Below are 22,352 nucleotides of genomic sequence, written 5' to 3' on the forward strand. Positions count from 1 at the left end.
ACAACAAGAATGGGAGTGGTGCAGGAGCGGGAGTCATTCTGAATGGGAGCGGGACGGGACAGGATTTAGATTTCCACTCTGGCCCGGGATCGGGACGGGACACAATTTTTTTTTCTGTGGGAGTGGGAGGGGACAAGAGTGAAAATCCACTCCCGTGTCAGTCTCTATCGATCTCCCGCTCCATCTTCCCCTCATTCGTGAATAAGACCCCAACATACTTAAACTCCTGCACTAGGGGCAGTACATCCTCGGCTTAAGAGGCAACATTAAATAATATAGTTAATAAATTAACTGTTGTATATGTTCATCAAAAGATATTGATTATTTATGTATTTTGGTTTCCAAGTTGTTTTGGGGTTTGAGTCAGTCCACATCTTCCACTGTGACGGCCTCTACTACAGTAAAAGGTATCCAAAGAGCTATGTGCCATAGTGGCGGTTCAGAGGTAGCATCGTTTTTTTGTTTTTTTTATTGATATTAGGAACTGAAAGATCAATATTGTATCAGGCAGCCGAAAAGCACAATATATCACCAAATTGATGTTTCCCACACCCCGAATAAATACACAAACTTAACAGAAAACTGCTTTATTTAGTGTAAAAATATATATTTTTTTATCTGCCTTATGTACAATTCTTTAATTAATTTACACCCATACTTATTCAAACTTTAAGAAACAAAAGCTTAAAAAGTCTTGACTTGATGAAGGAAATCTGTGTATCTCTTTAATGGGGCCACATAGATTCCTCTAGTGTCATGTTTGGTGGTCAGATGAAACAAGAAATTGCTGAATGAATTGCTGTAAGGGGCGTTAAAAAGTCGTTGATAAGTCTCAGACTTATCTTTTAAGCTACCTGATCTAGGATGGATAGATATAACACTTCAGGAAAAACAGAACCTTAATAATTATACTTTATTCCAAGCACATTGTAATTAAAACTTTTTTTTAACCTACCTAAACTTCAAAAACAAAATAAAGTTATCATTATTCACTAAAGTTTTTATTATTCAATCTAAATCTGATCTTTCCTGTTAAGGTTTTAACTTCTTCTGACTCCCCTTCTTTTAAAAAGCTCATTTTACCTTCCCCCATCTCATTGGAAGCTTGAACTTTAAAAGAAAGACTCATACCGGAAACCACAAGCTCTCCTTTCAAAGTAAAAGGTACTTCCTGGATGCAGTGGACATTATTTTAATTCAATGCTGTTTAAAGTGTCCATTGCAACTGTTAAGCTTGAAGACCAATGGTTATAAGGAAATACTGTCTTACAATTTCTTATGTCTCCCTGTTTCCATACACCTTACTTAAATTGTTTATTAATATCTCTTGGTGGCTATTTAGGAGGTAATCATCATGCAATATCTTTATAGAAAATGAATGGTTCCGCAACCCTGCTTAAATTACTATAAACATAATCCTGTGAGAATATTCAGGAATATTCTACAAAGATTACAGTAACATTATTACTTTGGAAGCTTTCAGGAAATGTTATATATATTTTTTAGAATTGACCCTCTGTAATGCTTTTGCCAATGGTTTCCTGGGCATTTTCCAAATATTTTATTTCCTATAAAGGCTTTTTGTTGCATTTCTTATAAACTTTAAACAGCCTTCAAAGTATACTCTTTATCTTAAACCCCAGAGCAGAGGTCCTCAACAGGGGGTTTGCGACCCCTAAGGGGTCAACAGAACTACTGCATGGGGGTCGTGAAAGTTTTGGTTGATTAGACTTTTTTTTTTTTATATTCCCCCTGCCATTTTTTCCAGCAATTGAAATTTCTTTAAATACACATTAACATGAATTCAACACACTGTAGTAAACAGATAAATGGAGGCAGAAGATGTCTTTCAGTCATCAATGCACACATTCAGCGACACACAGGAGCTTTTTCAAGCTGGGCACCGTTTCATTCACAACACCTGTCCCATCAACCAGGAATCAGAATTAGAAATAGTTTAATAATCCCAGGGAGGAATTACTTTTGTTACATTACTCCATCTGTACTAGAGTGAATATAGGAACAGTTTGATATAACAAAATTTCATACAGTATATATAATTTGGGGGTCCCCGCTCCATCTTGCCATCAGTTTGGGGGCCCTTGGCCTGGAAAACGTTGAAGACCCCTGCCCTAGATTTTTAGAAACCTTGCAGAACCATCAGGTGACAAAACCTTTTGGTTTATTAACCAAAAAAAAAAAAAAAAAAAAAACACCTTTGAAAGTTTTACTCCAACGAATGTTATTTTAGTGTTCCTTATTAGTTATAACTCTAACATTGTTTTAGGAGACTTGAAGGGACATTCCTTAAAGGTCCCTTAAAAATATTTAGCGAGTAAAAAAATACAGAAAAAGTTCCTGAAAGTATAAATATAATTTATATTTATGGATATCTTTAGAATGCAGACTTAGTCTATTTTATTTATTTATTTTGTGAAAAATTTACTTTAAATTGAGCTGGATAAAGCCTCCTTTTGTTAATCCGCTACATCGTACTCCACAGTCCTTTATTTTGAAGGTCTCGAGCGGAAACCCAGTTTTCTCTCGCGGGAACTTGACGGAGGCCCCTTTTTTCTTTTCTTTTTTCCATACCAAGCAGGGATTTAGGAATGTGGAGACCAGCAGCTACGTCACCCACAAAACTGCCCGGGGTGTCGTAAATGAAAAAACTTTTACAGACTTTACATAATTAAACCCACCATTACAGTAAGTTTATTGGATAAAATACTTACTTAAATTGCTATATTTAACTCGTACAATTGTAAGGGATGGTATATATTTGTTTTAAATTTATTTTTTTTAAGCGAACGCCACTCGTTAGCAAGTTAACGGCTTCGGGACATAATTAGCTTTGGGGGGTTTAAGGAGAAAAAAGGGCAAGAAGTCGCGATATTTTATGTTTAGATGGGAAACTAAGTGTTAGTGAGTGTGGATGAAGCAGGTTCTGGCTTGTTTTACATTGTTTGGGTAGCGGACCAGGCTGAGGTTTTCAAAAAAGGAGATTCAGAAACATGATACCGACTGATTAGCCGCTGCTAGCCCTAACACCACCCTCTTTAACACACCTAAAGGTAAGTCTTTTTATTTTGCTTTAATTAAATCTTTAGTTTTTAAGGTGTATTTAAATGTTAAATGTCTATTAACTCCAGCTTTGCTGTTGTATTCGTTAAGAGGCGCACGTCCTCTACTGGGACGAACGTTTGCTGACTGCCTGCGGTGTTTTGATAACATTTGTCTCCCCAGGGACGCCCGTCTCCATGGTAACAAGCCGTTGACGCTTTCCGCTGCATGTAAAGGGGAGGTGTGGGCGGAGAGGAGAGGAGATCTCACCAAGGGAAGGATGGTAAGCAGGACAGAGGCAGGTCTGCCACCTTCTCTCCCTCCAGCTGATATTTGATGCTTATGTGAGCCGATCATTGAGCTCTTTGATCTTTGTTTCAGCCATTTCACGATGGAGTCTACTACCCCTACAGCAGTGACACCCAGGGGACCCGCTCATCATCAGGGATCCCATCCCTCCTGAATTCCCCGCACTCCGCAAACCATCAACCAGGCATGACTTCCGCCGCTTTCCTGTCCTTCAAGTTCCGCCCGCGCAGGGAGAGCGTGGACTGGCGCCGCATCAACGCCGTGGACGTGGACCTGGTGGTGAGCCAGCTTGACGTGGACGCCTTGCAGGAGCACATCGGCGCTGTGACCTTCTGCAGCTTGGATGGGGAGCGCTGCCAGCGGTGTCAGAGCCCCGTGGACCCGGCCCTGATCAAGCTGCTACGACTGTCCCAGCTCACGGTAGAGTGGCTCCTCCACTGCCAGGAGTTCCTCAGCCTCAACCTGCGGGAGGTGGAGGAGCGGCTGGCGGCGGCCGGCGGAGAGCGGGAGCAGCTGCTGGCTCAGCTCCGGAAGCAGGAGGAGAAGGCGAAGGCGCTGATGGCTGAGCTCAAACAGAGGAAGAAGGTCATACGCACCCAACAATCCCTGCTTGCTCCACGAATCATCAGCAGTCACAAGGTACAGGTCCAACTCCACCCCCGCCCCCCTTCTCTCCTCCCTTTTGGGCCCCCTCTCTGTCATTGTTGAAATCAATTCACAGCTGCAGCTGAGAAATGCAGGGGGAGGCATGGCGCTTTTGTCTCAGCAAAACCTATTCAAATTCTGTCGGTAAGATCAGACCTGAAGAAAGGATTTAGAGCTGCAGAGCAGATGGTGGGCTTTTCTAAGTCTTTTTTTTTTTTTTTTTTTCATAATCCACTTACAAAAAAAGAGGCAATAATCAGTGTTTCTCTCCTACCTCCCCCACCCACCTCCTGTGTTTACGTTTTGGTCGATTGTGTGTCTTCTAACTGAGCTTTACTCATCAGAGCTACAGCTCCCTGCTAAATACTTTATACCCATAAAACTTGTCACATTAAAGCCCCAAACTTTACCTTTTATTAGGTTTTTAAGTGATCTACAAACACAAAGTAGTGTGGTGTATTTATACATGTCAGTGATCCTTGACTGAATGATTGCCTTTGACCCGACCAGGAGGTTGCCATGACTACAGCTATAGCATTTCCTGGTAGAGCCGTTGTTGCTAGGTGTAAGCATAAAGCTCAGCTAACAGAGTGGGATCAATTATTGATAGAGGAGCCACGTGTCTGTGGCACTTGGTTTATCAGTGGATTTAATGCTGAATGAAGTGGATGTCTGTGTTAGATGCAGCATGTGGAGAGAGCAGGGATGCCTGCAGCAGGGAGCGTATCAGCATCACCTACGCCGCCTGGCTTTTTAACATCCAGCTCAGTGGAGCCTCCTGTTCATGAAGGCTACAGGTTCATTCGCATCACTCTGTGATCGGCAGCTGTGTGTGTGTTGGTAAGAGATTCTCACAGACTGATAGTCTTGGAGCCACAGTTTAATGGATTTTAACCCAAAGTATAAAAAAATGTTTGGCTAGTGTAAATTAATGCAGGTAAAACTGGACCTAGTGCAAGTGCATTCTGTTATTTCAAGTGCATTCTATCTAAATATGTAATTTTAAGACTAAAAATACTTATTCCATTGGCAAATCATCTCATTTACCTACTGGAATTAAGGGTAAATACTTGATTTAAGAAATGTTATTTCTAGATCGTTATTCCAGTGTAGCTCACACCTGCTGTGACATCCTAGGAGTTAAAGAGATTTTTGGATTTCCTTTTAATCTACTTAAAGCAAATTTACTTTTTCTGTTTCCAGTAACTGATGATCACTCAGACTCATTTTATCTTGGTTCCTTATTTTTAATAAAAAACCATCGGTCCAAACAGGGATTGGATCCAGAATAGCACAATGAAATGAAGACGCATGAAATGCTTACTTTATGTGAAAATAAATTCAATACATTTTGTGGTGTTTATCTCCATGATTAATTAGAAATATTTATTTATCAAATCCATAAGCTGATGTTTACATGATTGTTTGTTTCAAGGTTAGAAATGAACGACCAGGATGCCATTGCTTTGCTAAAGAAGGAAATACTTTTAGCACTGGTAGCTAAAATACAATATTTATTATTGCTCTAACATTATATTTCCCTGTAAAAAAGTTACCATAAACATAAAAAATAAAACAATTAAAATTTCCCGCAGCTGTAAAACCGTTAAACCTTCTTATCAATCCCTGCTTTTGACTTTTGTCGGTTTGTTTAGCAAGGCTTGGTAAAGATTTGAATTATTGACATAGTTTTTGGGTGTTTAATATCTAAGTTTTTAAACTTTCATTTGCTGTTCAGGTAAACAGTAAAGCTGTCAGGGAAAAAAAACAAGGAGGGGTGTGTTTTTATACAATGTTACTAGAAATGAATTTACCAGTTGAAATAATTTTTATACTGCCTCTGTTTTACCTCGAACAGCTTGCTCTTTCAAGGTCAGGTTCAATTCAGAAGGGGGGGGTTTAGAGGTTTGCAACATTCCTTCATCATGCATACCGCCTACTAAGTGAGGAGGAAAGTTTTCTTTCACAAAAAGAATATCAGGGAATAGCCAAAGCCTATCAAGCTGAAGATTAGTAGACTTTGTTAAACTAACAATAGAGTGGATGGTAAATCCAAGAACTGGATTCTGACAAATACTGTAAACTTTATCAAATTAAATTACAAATCTGTTTTGGATTGACCTTTTAAATCTTTGTTCAGTTTTCTAATTTTGTTAGAATATCATGTAAACCAAAAAATTCACCTTTTATCTTGCCTTTTACAAAACTGTCTCTGCTGCGCTACCCTGTGAAACTGAAGGGATAAGACTCCTGCTAATTCAGCTTTTACATTGGTGAAAATATTCATAAATATATCCATTTAAAAGCTGAAGTAACGCTACTTTATGTTTTTTCCAAAGGGTTTAATAAAGAAATGGTTTCCCGTGACCTTTTTAAGCAAATGTTCCCAGTAGATTTAAAAAGCTACTTTTCCATGTTCCTGTTCAAACTAGCTGTACCGCGAGGCTAATATGAACTTTAACAGCAGATTATACGTTTTTTGTTTACGTCTTTACTTTCAAATGAAAAAGTGTTTAAATCTCTGCTACTGGAGCTGGTTGCTATCTCTGCTCTCCACCACAAGGGGAGCTGCAGCCCCGGTAGCTGAGAAAAAAATCCACTAGAAAATGTAATATCTTCTGCTCTGTTGTCACATTCCTGCAGTTTAGGACATCTTGATTTGATCATTTTTAATGACTGTTGGGAATTTAATTATTCCCAGCAACGTTTTTAGCTGCTTTGTGTTTAAACTGTTTGTTGTGCTATAAAAAATGTAAATCTAAGTCAATTTTTCTTAAAATAAGTGTTTTTGAGCAGATAAGTGAGGCAATTTTCCAATGGAATAAGACATTTAAAATAATAAAATAATTTAAAAAACAACTGCAGTCTCCTTTTCAAGTTCATAATATCTAATTATCTTATTTTAAGGGTAGAAATGCTCATTCCACTGGCAGATCATCTTATTTTCCTACTCAAATTAAGGGTAAATACACTTATTTTAAGAAAGTTTTACTGATTTTCAGAGCTTTTTTCTAGTCAAACTGGAAAAAAGTCGACCTGTGGTGTCTCACTGTAGAAGAAGACATTAAACAGTCGGTTGGATTTCTGCTCTCTTTTAGTGTCTACACTGCGAAAAGTCCTTCCTCAACTCCTCTTTTCTTCATAACCACATGCAGCGCCGGCATCCTGATGAGTACCAGATCCGTAAGTCTATCACTTCCACTGGTAGGATGAAGAACTGAATGCCTTGGGAAAAGTATTCAGCCCACTTGGGCTTTTTCACAGAGTGCAAACACAAACATCTGTATTTATTTTGTTTGTTTTTGCAACAAACAAAACTTTAAATAGCTGAAGATTGATAAAACTCCTTTGGCATCAACTCTGTATCCCCAGAGCATGATGATGATGATGATGAGACCATTTTAGTTAAACCTGCGTATGGTGTGAGGGGATTGATACTTTACTGACTTATTCCTTCCATGTCTGCCTCCACACATTGGGTTATTTTACATTTCCAGAGCTGCAGTCCGACAGTGAGAAGAAATCTCAGATTGATAGTCTCAAAATGGAGATTAGCAGTCTGAAGGAGCAGATAACTCAACAGCAACAGACTCTACAAGTCAAAATTGCTCAGGTAAGATCCTTGTTGAAGGTGTGACAGATGGAGACGATTGGTAGGCTCGATGTGATGTGAAGGTGCTTTTCATGTAGGAACAGGAACAGCAGTCCATGCAAAAAGAGTTGCTGCGAGAACTGGAGCGTTTCAAGGCGGAGGAGAGGGCACGCATGGACCGGAAGATAGAGGACAGCCGGGACGGCATGCGGAGGGAGATGGAGTTCCTCTACAACCGAAACATTCAAGCTCTCACTGTAAGAGGAGGAAGCTGCTCTTTTTACTAAATTATTTAGTTTTTAAAATGAATACTGTCTTATGTTTTCCTTTGTTTATGCTTTTCTTTTCAAGGAAGTGAATCAGAATCAGACCACGAAACCAGGCAGCCCGGTCAGCTCTCAGCCAGAAAGAGATCTGGACATTTATAAAGAGATGAAACTACAGGCCATCCGTAAGCTGGAGCAACAGATGAAGAGACAGGTCAGCAACCTGAGAGACTCTTAGAGAACATGAGGCTCTGATAGAGAAGTCTAATGGGTCACAAACTTTCTCCTAGGATAAAAAGTGGGAATCCAGGCTGCAGGAACTCAAGGCTCAACACGAATCTGAAAAGAACCAGGTACAGCATCACTTAAAGGGTCATCATGAGCTACTAGCAGCAAACGAGAGTGAAGCAGATTGATTTTTATCTCCCCAACCCCCATCATCCTCCAGTTGCTGAACGAGCTGAGCAGAATGCAGACCTCTGTGACGGAGCACCAGGAGCTCAGCCAGCGGCTGCAGCAGGAAATGGGCCGGAAGGAGCAGACCATCAAGGCTCAGAGGGAGCAGGTCAGCCTGACTGTAATCAGCACTCTGGGAGATTATGTCAGGAGAGGAAGCTGGGAGGACTGGTGGCCCTTGTTCAGGATATCCTGCATTTGCTACGTCTGCTGGTGTTAACACATAATGATACTGTACACAGGAAGGCAATGCTGCTTTTTTGGAAGAGCTCCAGATGCGAGCTAATTCTCGTGCACGGACTCTGCTTGATTAGTTGAAGGATGCAGTTTAGTATTTAGACCTGAAAGCTGGAATTTCCAGGTCTGAAGTGGGCAAATAAAAGCTTAATTTTACTAGAAGTTGGAGGTTTTTCCATAATTTCACAACTCCTTTTTTTAATATGGCTTCCTTGCATATATTGCTGAGGTACAGACAGGTACAGACAGTTTTAAGATTAATTGCTCATATTTATTTCCATTTTTAAAGCTGCTACCAAAAGTAGCATATATTAAAAAGACAAAATATAAATATTTTGTTTTTAATAAATGCAAAAAGAAAAAATTTGACGAAAGCTTCGTCATGAATGTGACATTGAAGCTTTTTAATGTCTGAAGCTAAAAAGGAGAAATGGCTGAAAAATAACATGCCGTCAGATATTTAGTAAAAACACCTTTTTCAATCTCACCGTGGAACATTCGTTCTCAACAGAATCACAGAGGCTAGTTGAATTAATGTGCAAAATAAATAACCCAGAAATCTGCAATTGTTTTTAACATGGATACCATATTAGCATAGTATCTGGGTACACTATTAAAGTATAGATACACAGTATTTATACTTTTGACAACATTATTCTGGGTTCTTGGTTATAAACCTGTGTTCAAAAGTAGAAAGTTTTCTAATTTTCTTAAAGAGGCATTACGGAGGTTTGTAATCATACTGCCACCTGTGGCCAAAAGGCAGAACTGTAGCACTCTTTTGCTCGTTCTCGTAGCTCGCACAAACATTTTTTTCTTTGTTTTTTTTTTTTTTTTTACTTTGTGACTTTACACGAAGTTACCATTGGTTTCTAAGTTGAAGCTTGATGCTGATAGCTTCTGAGTATCCACAAAATCCACCTTAAATATAACTCTTCGACAGTTTGCTAGGTCGGACAGCCGAACAGCGCGGGAACTTCCAACCAGAAAAAAATTCATACATACAGGCTTACAGATGCATCGGCTCTGAACTACTGAGGTGTCAATATGCTTTTCAAACGATGTTTTAGTGCTAGAGGGTCGAATAAAAAGGCTATTTTGAAGATATTTTTCAGTAAAAACTTACATTATGTCTTTAAGTGGCATTTACTTTTTGTTTGCAAAAGTTGTATTTTTGTTGTTCTTGTAAATTTCGTACTTGAAAATTGGTGACGGCAGACATGCTTTTGTCATCCTCTACAGGACCAATTAGCAAGTACTTAATTGCTCCAAACCTGTTCCTCGTAGCTCCGACTGTTATGTTTTATTTTGTTGCTGGAAAGTGAACCTCTGGCTCAGTCTCTTGTTTTTTGCTGGTTTTCTTCCAGGATTTTCCTGAATTTCTCTAACCAGCTTTCCTTTCCTTTCCTTACTGATGAAAAGTATCCCCTGCCTCTGCCATGATTTATCATGGGTTTTGATCTTTAGTTACCGGTCATACGGTGTTTAAATGCATAGCAAAAGGGTCAATTTTTGCACCTGAGCTCTGGCTCTGTGCAGCTCATCCAAAGTTGGCCAACCTCTGAGGCTTTCACAGAGCAGCTGGATTTATACTGCAGTTAAGGTGGACTTTGTTTAATAAAGATGGGATTTCTGGAAGCAAATATTGTACTAGATAGATTAGAAAACTTTTGTTCTACTTCTGCTTCCGTATTATACACTACTTTGTGGTAGTTTATCAGAATCAAATCTGGAAAGTACATTTAAATCTATTGTGATCTGACAAAATGTAGAAAAACTAATTCAATCAGGATTGTTTAACGAAATGTTCAATTTATATTCCAGCAGACTCATTTGCATGTAGGCTTGTTTCGATTATTGCAGATTAATTAGTTTGTTTTATATTTGCAATCAATTTCTGACCTTGTTTTGTTTTGTTGTTTTACTTTTTAAAATAGTTTTTAATATTTAACAATAGCAAAAGTTTAAAAACTAGGATATTCACTAAAAGATTGTCTCTAATCATGCTTATGTGTTGTTATTCCACAGATAAAGACCATTTCCTCCAATCCACCCACCAAGGTGGTGGAAACACCCGGTAAGGAATCACTTTCTTCTTTGTCATTTAGTCTGCTGCTGTATTCACAGCTGAAACTCGTCTAAAGCGTTAAATATGTACACCTATCACAGTTTTATTGCTCTCAGCTAACTGCAGAGTAATGCTTACTTTTGTAGTCATGAAGATTAGCCAATTCTAGCTCCAGCGACCAGTTTAATGTTGGGTTAGGATCAGTCGGATTGTTGGAACACATATTATATAACACAGTCCTACTGCCTTACCCCAAGATAAAAGGAAAATGTTTTGTATGCTCAGGGAATTTATTTCACTGTCCATAAGTGAAGGTAATTTAACCTGGGTGGACAAGAAAGAATAAACTTCCTCCATATGGACCCTGTAGTGTGGACAAAATTAGCAGGTTTGTTTCATATAGTTGTGATCAGGCTTTAAATGAGAACCGTGTGCTAACTGCCAAGCATGGTGGTGGGAACATCATGCCGAGGGTCTGTTTCGCTGTTTGGCATCATTCTAGCATTTCTAAACAGTAATAGATAAAGAATGCTAATACTAACCACCTGAAATTAGATAATTATCTAGAGTTGCTCTTTTTAGCCTCTGCAATGACTCTAAATATTCATAACCCTGTATGCCCTGATTAGCTTTTGTTTTTTTTTTGCAGATTAAATAAAGAAATTATATCTTTTACAACTTTTATCCAAAGTCGTTGTAATTGAATGTTTTAAAGTCACAATAAGCTCCATGGTTTATTATCATAGGTGAGTGATCGGTTGCGTTCTATAACATAATTGAAGACGCTACTTTGATGCAAAGAGTATTAACATCTACTGTTAAAACTTAAAAGATGGAATTTGGTGATCTAAACTGTTATACTTCAAGGTTGACAATAACTCGATGTACTTTTAAGGGGGGGAAAAACAATTAGGCTGACGTTGACAAAAGTGGTGTTATTCAACATTATAGCTTTTAAAGAAACCAAGCTGGAGCAATAAAAAATAAGGAATAGAAAGATGCAATGGCTGCTCCTTAACTTCCTGTGAAGGAAATATGTTTACCAGGATTTCTTTAAAAGATATATTTTGAAAAGATTTGCAGGCCTTTTGTTTTTTAGCGTCTGTGAAGTTTCTCAATTATGAGTGCTTCCTGTGGTACGTCCCTGTTTGTAAATAATATTATTAAGGATTATTAGTGCCATAGTAACATTCTGGACTCGGGTTCCACATGATTCTCTCATGGGATGTTTATTATCACAGCTGTAAATTAAATGAAAGAATATAAAAATGTCCCTCAATCAGTGTTTAATGCTTCAGTTTTTCCCTCCATTGATCTCTATTGGTTTTATATTCCTTGTTTGTAGCAACATTCCCACAGATTTGTTTACGTTTTGATTTTAAAATGCTTGTTTTTGTTAGTTTTTTTTGTGTTTTTTTTGTTAAAGATGCTAGTTTAATTATTGTGCTCTTCCATGCTATTTAAATATTGTTGCAACATCTGATAAAAACCGTTAAGATTTAGGATCGTCCCATGTTGGCATCTCTACTTGTAGAAAATGTGAAGGTTTCTCAATTCAATTAGTTGCTAAGCAACATTTGAATGTACATTACTGAGTTAGTGTGTGCATATTTGAGCCTGTATGTGGTATAAGCTTTAGAAAACAATTAAAGTTTGGTATAATCATTCTTACCTTTAAATAAACTTAATGTTTGAACATATCAAGCAATCCAGGGTAGAACTGCATTATCTGAGTTTTTTACAGGTCAGTTCAAATCACTGCAGACTCTAAATACCATATCCAGCTGGTCTATGAATTCCATCATAATAATTGACTGTTCTACTGTTTTATCGTTTCCCAGTCAGCGGACCAGCCCCAGAGCCCAAACCAAAGAGGGTAGTACTCGGTGAGTTAGCCATATTAGAAGCAGAGCATGTTTATCTGTCCACCATTGATTGACCCGATGCTTTAGAAGCAGCTCAGTCTGCTGTTACCTTCTGTAACACCCGTTTGTCCCGGCTTCCAATGCTTGTTTACCTCCATGTGCTTAGAGGAGCCGGTCTCTGCTCTAAAGCTGGAGCCCATACAGGAGCTGTCAGAGGAGGAGAGAGGTAAAAGCGGTTCAGACCGATGGAACCAGACGGCTGCATGATGCTGCATGATTCTCCGCTGAGCGGCTCGTTGCTTGACTGTTTTCAGACTGAGATCAAAAACGTTACAAAACGTTACAAGAGGAACTTGGAATGAGAGGGTTGATTGACCTGTGATCAATTTAGATTGTCGTTTCTATCTTGTTGCCTAGTTGGTCGGCCAAACTGAAGAATGAAAACCTGTTCTCGTCCCTCTTCAGCCACGTCTGTCTAACTCATCCTGCAGCATGGCTGTCCGTCCATATTATATGATGCATGCTTTAGTGTTGAGATGTTTTTGTTTCTGACAGCTTGAGCTCCTTTTTTTTCTGCCAGACTACAGCTTCTCTGAGAGGAAGCCGCTGACCAGTAAGCAGGTGACCGAGACGGCTAAGAAACCAAAAGTAAGCGCCAGTGTGGTGAAAAAGAATCCCGTCATCAAGAAGGAGATGCGATCAGAGCTGGAGCGCTCTGTAATCAAGAAGCTGGAGACCCTGGGGGTCAAACCTGTATGAACAAAAGGATATTTCTGTAAATCTCTTCTCTAAAACAGCAATTTACCTGCATGTCAACTGCTATTTCTTCCCCTGCTGCTCAGGACCAAAGAAGTTTGACCAACAAGGAGCTGAACTCTTTCCTGGCCAAGGTACATTCAAAGCAGGAGGCTGTTGCTAAGGCCATGCCAGACTACTGGCATTGTTGGGAGGAGATGGCAAACGTTGTGGAGCAGAAGGTGTCTGGACAGGGGAGAGACAGAGAAGCTGCTGCAGATTTCCAGACCAGATCCAAACAACCTGTTCAAGGTGCTTTCCAGGGTTGAGTCATCAAAGAAAAGCCTCTTAATGCATGAGATCATCTCTAACTCTGCTCACGATTAACGGATTTCTGTCTGCTTTTAGTGATGCAGGTTCGTCCTCGCTCCAGCAGCCTGCCCTCCAAAGCCAGCCAGGCGGCATCAGTGGCAAACATCAAACAGCCCAGGACACCACAGCCGGCGCCGCGGACAAAAGGCTTCACCCACCCTAAGACCTCCACCCCCAACACGAAACCTGCTGGGAGGATTAGTTCAAACAGGTACAGGTATATTCATTTTACACATCTTTAACTGGTTTTAGTTGCTAAAATGTAAATTTTTTTTAGAAGGATGTGTGGTTTCCCTTTTCTTTTTTGTTGAATGAACAAACTGTACCTCCTACCATTGAGTTTCAGACTTTATGTAAAGTTTATTTTTTTAAAAGCAACAATCCATCACTGATATAAATTGTGATCAATAGCTCCTCATTTCAGCGTTGTGACATAACCGGCTTCTCAAACATAGAACATGGTCCGCTGGTCATTAAAAATCATTAAAAGTCATTAAATAATTATTTTTTAAATTAAGGCCTTAAGTGGCATTAAAATTCATTAAATATGATTATAGTGAAAAAAAAGGTTTTAAAAACAACTTAGATGATAAATGATTTTGCCGGGGTTTTATATATATATATATATATGCTTCGTTGATGGCATTAAAATTATTTCTAAGAGCATTAAAAAGCATTAAATTAGAGTTTCTCATTCCTGTATAAACCCTGTAGAATAGAAGTGCTGTAACTGTATTGTTGTTTATATTTATTTTATAAAAAGGACTGGATCATCACTCTGGATCGGCATCATTTATCAAATATCTGGTCCAACTAACACATCAGTATCTGATCAATAAATCTCTAACTGTTAAAAACTGATTATGCACACCAATGATGAATGAGAAATGATTACATGCCTAAGAATTGACTTGACCCCATTCATCCGAAGTTTAAAATGCAAATTTCTTCCACTAAGGTGAAAGTCGGCGCTGTTTGCTATGTTTCAAGTTGCATAATGTCTGCTTCTGTCTCCTTGAACCCAGTCGGCCTCGGCAGATGGCCGCTCACACTGGAGGTTTGCTGGAGGTTTCTTCCTGTTAAAGGGGAGTTTTTCCTCTCCACTGTCACTACAAGCATGCTTAGTGTGAGGGATTGAATTTGAGTCAATGAGTCGATGCAATCAGCTGGTTTTCCTTGGATAGAAAACCTTGAATCAATTTGACTGGATGATCAGGTGAACTGTAAAGTACCTTGAGATGACGTGTTGTGAATTGGCGCTAAAGAAATAAACTGAATTGAGTAATGCTGAGTTTGTAAAAACATATCTGCTATCCTTTCTTTTTATTTAAATGTTAAATTAAAATATTTCTATTGGTTTATTTAAAAAGTTTGGATGTCAGAGTAAGTGGAACTCTTGCTATTTTGTTTGGGAACCTCTGCTCTAGTACATAAAATTCCAGGAAAACTTTAAAAACTGAAATAAGTTTTGAATAATTTTTAAAAATCAATGTATTTACTATTTTCTCACATATTTTACCTCAAAAACAAACATTTATTGTAATCAAAAGCCTGTATGTCTTCTTTTCTGAAGAACTCCACCATTTAGTTCAGAGGAGGAAGAGTCTGAGATGGAGGAGGAGCCAGAGCAGAGGGCAAAGTCATTGAAGCTCAAATCAAACCAAGCAGCTCCGGTGGAAATCAGATCCAGCAGAGCTACCCCGGTCCTGTCCAGGCAGACAGCAGTCAGCCAGTTCTCCTCTAAACCATCGGTGGGCAGCGTGAAAACGCAAGGAAACGCAAAGACGGAGAGCGAGGAAGATGAGTGGTCGGACGTCAGTGAAATGATGGAACCTGAGCCGAGAAAGCTGCAAGGTTTTAAAGACCAGAACGGTAACATTGATAAAGGAAACAAAGATAAAGGTTTGTTTCACATCAAATAAATTACTTTGTTTTCTTCTATTTTTTAGCTTCACCATTTTTTTTTTTTTTTTTACTTTAGATAAAGTCTTTAAGTTGGTCAGAAAGGTTGAAACGCAGCTGGCAGAGAGAGGAGTGAAGAAACCAGCAGGGGGCGTCAGCGTCCTACCAGGGAGACAGGATGAGGTTCAGGAGCTTTCTGTAAGACCTGCTGTTTGGGTTTGATGCTTTAATGGTGACCTACAGAACAAAGGAATAATGTCGTCGTTTACAGTTTACAGATCTAGAGGAGAGCAGCGATTGGGTGGTCTCCTCCTTAGAGGACAAACCTGAAGCGACTAAGCCAGCACCTCTCCGTGGCTCTGGACCTCTGAAGAAGAGCCTGGACTCATCCAGCACCAGCGTCTGGGGAAGTTCTACCGGAAAAGGCCCCAAATCAGGTCAGTGGCATCTCGCCTCCGACACAGGAGCCTTAAACAGGAAAATCTGGTTGTTTTTAGACCATTTTATCCAATTTTTAAACAAGACTGAGGAAAGGTGAAAAAGACGTTTTTGTTTCAAATAGGTCTGACTGAAGCTGGAACAGGAAGCACTTTGAAGAGCAGCTCGTTCTCCATCAGTGACCTCAGCGACTCCGAGGATATAAGCAATAATTAACAGCAGAGCGGCGAACGTAGCACAGAAAGCTCCCCTCACATCTCCAGCCAATGCCAAAGAGCTTTTATTATTTATTCTACTGACTTTGTACCTAAATGAGAAGAAGCAATACAATAACATTTAAATGACAAAACATGCTTATCTTGTTCATGTTTTAGTGAGTAACTAGATGATGGCTTCTTCTTCTAAGGTGCTTTTCATGCCTTGGTTGTTTTTTATTTTGCCTTAGATCTTTTCAGACTTCATTTCTACCAGGTTTTGTACATCAAATTTTGTATTGATCTAAAACTGATATTGATTCATTAAACAAAAAGTATCAGGTTTTGTATCCACTGACTCCAGTCATCCTTCCACTCATACGGCATCAGCAGATTAAACTGAGTTTATTTCATTTTAGCCTAAGCCGCCATTGGCTTTAACTCCAGTTTTCTGAATTAATTATGTTTATTAATGAACAAATTTATAGTATTCTGTTTGTGCATTAGAATATTTTCTAAAAAAAATATTTGACTCTTAAACATTTATGGTTCAATACAGGAGTCTGGTTATTACAAGAGTTTTCTTTATTTTAAGAAAAATGACTATTAAACATCTAAATGGTGTTAAACCTTAAGATTAAGGTTATGCAAATGCTTTTTTTCCCCCCATGATCAAATAATTTCAGATTCATTTGAAATGATAACCTGATGAGACACATGGTTTGTATTTTGATAAAATTATCAAATATGTAATTGTTTACTTTCCTTTAGGTATTCAATCAGACCAAAGTTGCATTGAATTAGGTTTATTTAATGTGGTTTGTTGTTTAAAACCACAGATTGTCAGACAAAAAATATGGTAGGGATTCAATTCTGAATATCTAAATTTAGTACAACTTGGAAACACATCTGACTACAACCTATGGTGAGTTTAAAGTAACCAATTAACCCATCCAAATGTCAGTAATGTATTTAGACTGTGGAAGGGACCTGAAAGTCAGAGAAAATGCAAAATCTCATCTTTTCCTTCCTGAAAACGATTAGAGATAATCTGCTCACAAAAATGCAACTAAGTTAAACATTTTATGTTATGAACCTAATTGTATTCGAGCTGAAGTTTAACTACCTTTACTTGAATACTTTTCTTGTACTCTTTCCTCCTAAATAGCACCAGCTAATGTGTAGGAGGAACTGCTGTGTTGTCAGGGCAACCATCTGCCATGTTAGTGCACTATAACTGCAATAACTTGTGCAATCACTGTTTAATACCCTGTACAATAAACCTTGTTATATTTAATACACAGTGCAATAACTATATAAAACCCATTTAATACCCAGTGCAATATCCCTGTATATGGACGCTCTGTATATAATGTATATAACCAATGCACCTTTATCTCCGTTTTGCACTTCTTGACTATTGAGCTGATGTAACAAGTAGATTTCTCCACTGTGAGATCAATAAAGTCAATCAATCTGGAGGGGGTTGGAGCTGAGGGAACCAATCAGATTCCAGAGGGGTCAAGTTAACCCAATGCCGCCACCCATCTAGCTCCGCCCTTGAAATGGTGAGTTATGACCGCATCATCATGAATGGTAATGTTAGGATAATTATAATTTATTATGTGTGAGTTTGTTGCACCTTAATATTACCTGCCTGATGTGTGTCAGAACTGATGTTTTTACTGAAATAGTTTATTTAATTAGGCCAGTTCCTTGGTCCGGCTATTTACAATTATAATCTTCATTCCGTACGTGGCAAAGATTTGGAAATGTAATGAGAGCAGTGTCCTTGATCTAAGAATAAAGTGTAATATTGTGATATGGCTGGAGCCATGGATGTCTCCTCATCTGCAAACATGTATGATGTGGCAGACTGGAGTTGTATAAAATGCTTCTTTCACCGTTACTAAGTTTTAAAATTCTTAGTTTAAAGTATATTTAAGTATTTTAGTAGGGCCCATTCTTCTTTACTTCAATTCTTTAAAAAAATCACCAGTATGTAGAAAATAATGTATATTGTGAGAAAACTGTTCCACATAACTATGGGTCACTGATTGTTATTCAGCAACATTTACTGTGCTATAAAAATCCCACATTCTGACACTTTGTTTCAGTTAAATCCTCTGAAAAACCTCCAACCTTATAGCTGCTCTTATCCCCATAGCCTTTTGATCGAATCCTGACAGGGTTTTCTGTCCAAACTATTTCAAAATCTCACCCCAAGGTTTGGTGAAAAGTTGACAGCCTTTGGTTTAGGTATTCCTGCATGAAGTCCAGCAACGAAAGGAAAAAAAAAAAAAATTTTATTTGCAAAATTCCTGCATTGAAAGCCTGATCTAATCATTGCAGAATCAAATCAGAAAATGTTACTTTCATAAAATAAGCAGTAAGCACAAATAACCTTTCTTATTCTTTATTGATGAGTCAATTTTCCATTTTAAAAAAATGCTTAAAACATAACTTTCCATAAAATATTTTGACTTTTCTGCAAATACTCTCAAAACATTGTGTATATTTTACAATGTAAATCACTGTGTGTTACAAATCTTTAGAAACCAGATTGTTTTTATTTAGGAAACTATTTCCGCAGATATGACAGATGACTTAGGCTTGTAGTTAGTTTATTAATGCATCTTTAAAAACAATACAGCTAAAAGCAGAGCACTCAACAAAATGAGAAATTAGGACAAGAATTTATTCATCAGAAAAAAGAGGAAAAGGTGAGATTAGTACAGCACAATGAATAAGGAGAAATTAAAACAAGTTTATTATATTTAAATTACTGTATCAAGCAAAAAACTTAAAAAAAAAAAATAAATAAAAGCATAATTTAAGGGTTCGGTTTCTTACAAAAACAGGGGTTTCAGTAAAGGTTGCTTTACATTAAATAAAAAGTTTTCTTGTTACTCTACCTTTTGGCCCCAAATAATAAATATATTAACTGTTCTTGGTTTGGACAACGGATTCTTATGAAATCAAAATTATATCTCTACCTATTTTATTGGCAAAACTAACAGATTAATAAAATATCTGCTTTAATATGTCAGTTTTACTAACAAGTCTCTTTGGTCTTTTACCAAACGTGGCAGATTTTTTGGTATACTTTCCTCTTTAAACTCTAAAACTGAGTTCTGAGCTCATACAAAGGTATCCCGACTCTGAATGAAAGGAGTCCTTGTTGTCCCTCTGCTTGTCTGACTCCTGCCTGAATAATACAGCGGCGGCACTATCGTCACCCTGGATGATGATGGCGGCCGCATGTACGTCCGTCTGCTACGGACAGTGTCATAAGAAGCCGGCCTTTGAGGCCTTTTAGATGAACTGTAAAGGAGATGGACACAAACATGGTCATTTTCTCCCAGAAAGTCTTGGTAGTAATCATTTCACGTCAGAAATATAGCCTCACCTTGATATGAGACCCTCTTTCCCAGAGAAGAAAGTGAGCACACCTGCCCCACAGATGAGAAGAATGGAGCCTCCCCAGCCAACGAACACAGCAGCACCCAGTTCAAACCTGAATAAAGAGACACCACTCATATTCATTCACCTTTTATTTAGTTCTGACTTGAAAGTTTTATTTTCCTAACAATTCAATGCAACTCAATAATTCAATATCACTCACTTCTGGGCCTTGTAGTTTGGATCCACAAATTGCGATATGACTCTATTAGCCCACCACGAATATGTAATCATCCCACAAAATCCTGCCGGAAAAGTCCTTAATTTCATTAACAATACCTTTATATTTGAATTTTAACAGTATTACAAGAAAGAAAAAATCTTAACCTGAAGCTAAGAATGTTACGCCTCCAGAAAACGTCACCCTCGAGTTGATGATCTCTGTTCCCCCAATTTTGGTGCATTTCATTCCAATGAGCGTCAGGACGCCTCCGAAGAAGCCTGTAATGACTGAGCAGATTGCAAGTGCTCTGAGAGCATGCAGCCAAACTAAAAAAAAAAAAAAAAAAGATATTAAACTTGTTTCTAAAAAAAAAACACAAATCATAAAATATTATTTTATTACATATAGGTACAATTTTAAGCTCAAAAGAGATGTAATATAGACTTTTCCCTAAAATGTCCATCAGACAGCTGCAGCTGATCCGAAACAAAAAGTAGAGCACATTAAACCAGTCCTCAAGTCCTTAAATTTAAACCTTAAAGACTTTAAATCCTTCTGTTAGTCTATAAATCACTGAATAGATCAGCATCTCAATCCATAACAGATTTGTTGTCAGTGGATCAACCCTCAAAGACCACTCAGGTCTTTTAGTTCCAGCCTACTCTGTTTACCCAGAACTAGAACCAAACATGGAGAAGCAGCATTTAGTTCCTATCATCCATTGATATGGAACAAACTTCCAGAAGACTGGAAAATTTTACATTTATTTTTATTCTTTAATTCATTTATTGCACTTTTAATTCTTTGCACTGAATTGTGCTTTATAAATAAACATGCCTTGCATAGGGGCAAACAATTTTAAGAAATTAGTTGGAAAGTGAGTTTGCATTCAGCCGCCTTAACACTTTGAACTAGAATTAAAAAACCCTTTCCTCTTGAAGTCACCTAATATATTGATGCTACATTGATTCTAATACGATCCCAGTTGTTTATATGCTGCTATTAAATGTAGTGTTTATGCCAATTTATATGCCAGCTATGTGTGCCACCGAATGGGCGTCGAATATCTATCAACACACTTATCGTTTAATGCTGTGGTTCCCAACCTTTTTTGACTTGTGTAACCCCTTGGCCATTATATCATACTATGAGTACCCCTTGGTCAAACATGTTGATTATTTTCCAAAAATATAAAGTACAACTGATTATAAAACAAAAGAATTTCATTTCCTCCTCTTGAACATTTAACGTTCAGAGATTTCATTCTTTTCAATTAGAATTTGTGAGGTTAGGAAACTGAGTAGGAAGCATTTTCTTGCAAGATAATATTCAATTTTATTTAACGTCCTTACATGAGATGGACAGTATATAGAAGCTCTGACTTAATCTTCCTAAACACATAGATTTATACTCTTCAAAAATCCCAGCACACTCTCTCTCCCATGAAACTAAAACCCACCACCTGCATAAAAGAGCTTTCTCACACACTTGAACAAAAGAAGGAAAACATCTTAATTCATCAAAGACATACATTTAGTCAGATAAACATTTCAGACAATCCGTTCACACTAGAAAAAGGACGTGAGAACCTTAAACACAGTAAGGACATGTTTATCTATATTTTCCCCCTTGTCTAAACTAGGGAGGAATCTCCTTCTTTTCACACCTGCTTCAAATTCTACATCTCAGCATAAAGAATGGAGGATTTTTACTTTTACTTAGCCAAGAAAAAGCACAGTCTAATATCTCATTTCACAAATAAAAAATAAAAAAAACATAAATATGTTGCCTAGAAGGTGAATACGTTTTGAAATCCTTACAGAGGAAAACCCATCCCAGTCCTATTTTTTTTGTAATTCTTTATCTGGGAAGAAAAATATTAAATGTTTTCATGTACCTCCGATAAAGCATAGGTGGACCACCTATGTACTAGTACCCCTGGTTGGGAATCATTGGTTTAATGTTAAGGAATTTTCTTTTTATTAATGCATTAATCTTTTTGAATGTCCTACCAGGCAGGTCCAGCATGGATGGGTAGTCTTTGCAGTCAGACACCCCTGTGGTGTCGGAGATGCAGTCTCTCCACAGGTTGGAGTAGTAGTTGGCCGTGGTCAGGACGATGCTGCCCACCTCAGAGAAGGTCCAGTACTCTGTGGGGAGAGTAGAGCACACCAGGATCCAGCCACACAGGCAGGACACAAAGCAGCCCAGCTCCACGTACATTATCACCATCCGATATTCCATGGTTGGTGCCGATCCTCCTTACGAAAAAATAACGTCTTCGAGTGGAAGCTGTGGCAGAAGGCTCCCTCTGAGTCATTACTGCTGGGTGTTGTGGTAACAGATTGGGCTTTTTTCTCATCTTATCTTTTAGATAGTTGTGCCAAGTAAGCATCCTTCATCTTCCCAGCTGGGGGAAGGGATAATGTTACAACCACCTCTCTAGGTGCAGCCTTACATGTTATTTTTTAACATGACCGGTGCTTTTGGGCCCAATGTTTTAGAGAAAAGGAAAAAAAGGATGTTCCGATATAAATGGTAGAAATCGGTGTGATATCAGCCGAAAAAAACAAGTAATGGAAAATATT

General features: G+C 38.2%; 2 protein-coding genes across 5 annotated transcripts; one reads left to right on the forward strand and one right to left on the reverse strand.

The window, feature by feature from the left end:
• The first annotated feature begins 2,589 nt into the window (after positions 1–2,589).
• dzip1 (DAZ interacting zinc finger protein 1) lies at positions 2,590–16,489 on the forward strand. 3 transcript variants are annotated; one of them, XM_038295898.1, is made up of 20 exons: positions 2,603–2,706; positions 2,972–3,071; positions 3,244–3,343; positions 3,442–4,008; positions 7,113–7,197; positions 7,512–7,627; positions 7,705–7,863; positions 7,958–8,086; positions 8,163–8,225; positions 8,321–8,437; positions 10,594–10,642; positions 12,475–12,519; positions 12,665–12,724; positions 13,079–13,251; positions 13,341–13,545; positions 13,642–13,816; positions 15,179–15,507; positions 15,587–15,705; positions 15,779–15,944; positions 16,067–16,489. In XM_038295898.1, exons 3-20 carry the CDS (start codon positions 3,341–3,343, stop codon positions 16,159–16,161), a joined length of 2,655 nt encoding a protein of 884 aa, XP_038151826.1. In that variant the 5' UTR covers positions 2,603–2,706; positions 2,972–3,071; positions 3,244–3,340; the 3' UTR covers positions 16,162–16,489. The 3 variants fall into 3 exon arrangements, with proteins under 3 accessions (XP_038151828.1, XP_038151827.1, XP_038151826.1); XM_038295900.1 differs by having other exon boundaries at positions 2,590–3,071; positions 3,244–3,362; XM_038295899.1 differs by having other exon boundaries at positions 2,590–3,071; positions 16,070–16,489.
• A 2,479-nt stretch (positions 16,490–18,968) lies between these two features.
• si:ch211-181l5.2 (claudin-10) lies at positions 18,969–22,121 on the reverse strand. 2 transcript variants are annotated; one of them, XM_038295902.1, is made up of 5 exons: positions 21,777–22,121; positions 19,929–20,051; positions 19,765–19,846; positions 19,549–19,656; positions 18,969–19,463 (listed from the first exon to the last, which is right to left on the reverse strand). In XM_038295902.1, the coding sequence occupies exons 1-5, from the start codon at positions 22,006–22,008 to the stop codon at positions 19,280–19,282; spliced, it is 729 nt and encodes a 242-aa protein (XP_038151830.1). In that variant the 5' UTR covers positions 22,009–22,121; the 3' UTR covers positions 18,969–19,279. The 2 variants fall into 2 exon arrangements, with proteins under 2 accessions (XP_038151830.1, XP_038151829.1); XM_038295901.1 differs by having other exon boundaries at positions 19,929–20,090.
• Between the last annotated feature and the right edge of the window lie 231 nt (positions 22,122–22,352).

Source organism: Cyprinodon tularosa, unplaced genomic scaffold, assembly GCF_016077235.1.
Source record: "Cyprinodon tularosa strain WSP-4 unplaced genomic scaffold, ASM1607723v1 ctg362, whole genome shotgun sequence".
NCBI classification, from domain to species: domain Eukaryota; kingdom Metazoa; phylum Chordata; class Actinopteri; order Cyprinodontiformes; family Cyprinodontidae; genus Cyprinodon; species Cyprinodon tularosa.

Coding starts and splice junctions, on each gene's coding strand:
- dzip1 (XM_038295898.1), top strand. Junction 7,628..7,704: donor TACAAGTCAAAATTGCTCAG/GTAAGATCCTTG, acceptor CTTTTCATGTAG/GAACAGGAACAGCAGTCCAT. Junction 7,864..7,957: donor GAAACATTCAAGCTCTCACT/GTAAGAGGAGGA, acceptor TTTCTTTTCAAG/GAAGTGAATCAGAATCAGAC.
- si:ch211-181l5.2 (XM_038295901.1), bottom strand. CDS start 22,008: ATGGAATATCGGATGGTGATAATGTACGTGGAGCTGGGCTGCTTTGTG. Junction 20,091..21,776: donor ATCCATGCTGGACCTGCCTG/GTAGGACATTCA, acceptor TTTTTTTTTTAG/TTTGGCTGCATGCTCTCAGA. Junction 19,847..19,928: donor CGTAACATTCTTAGCTTCAG/GTTAAGATTTTT, acceptor CTTTTCCGGCAG/GATTTTGTGGGATGATTACA.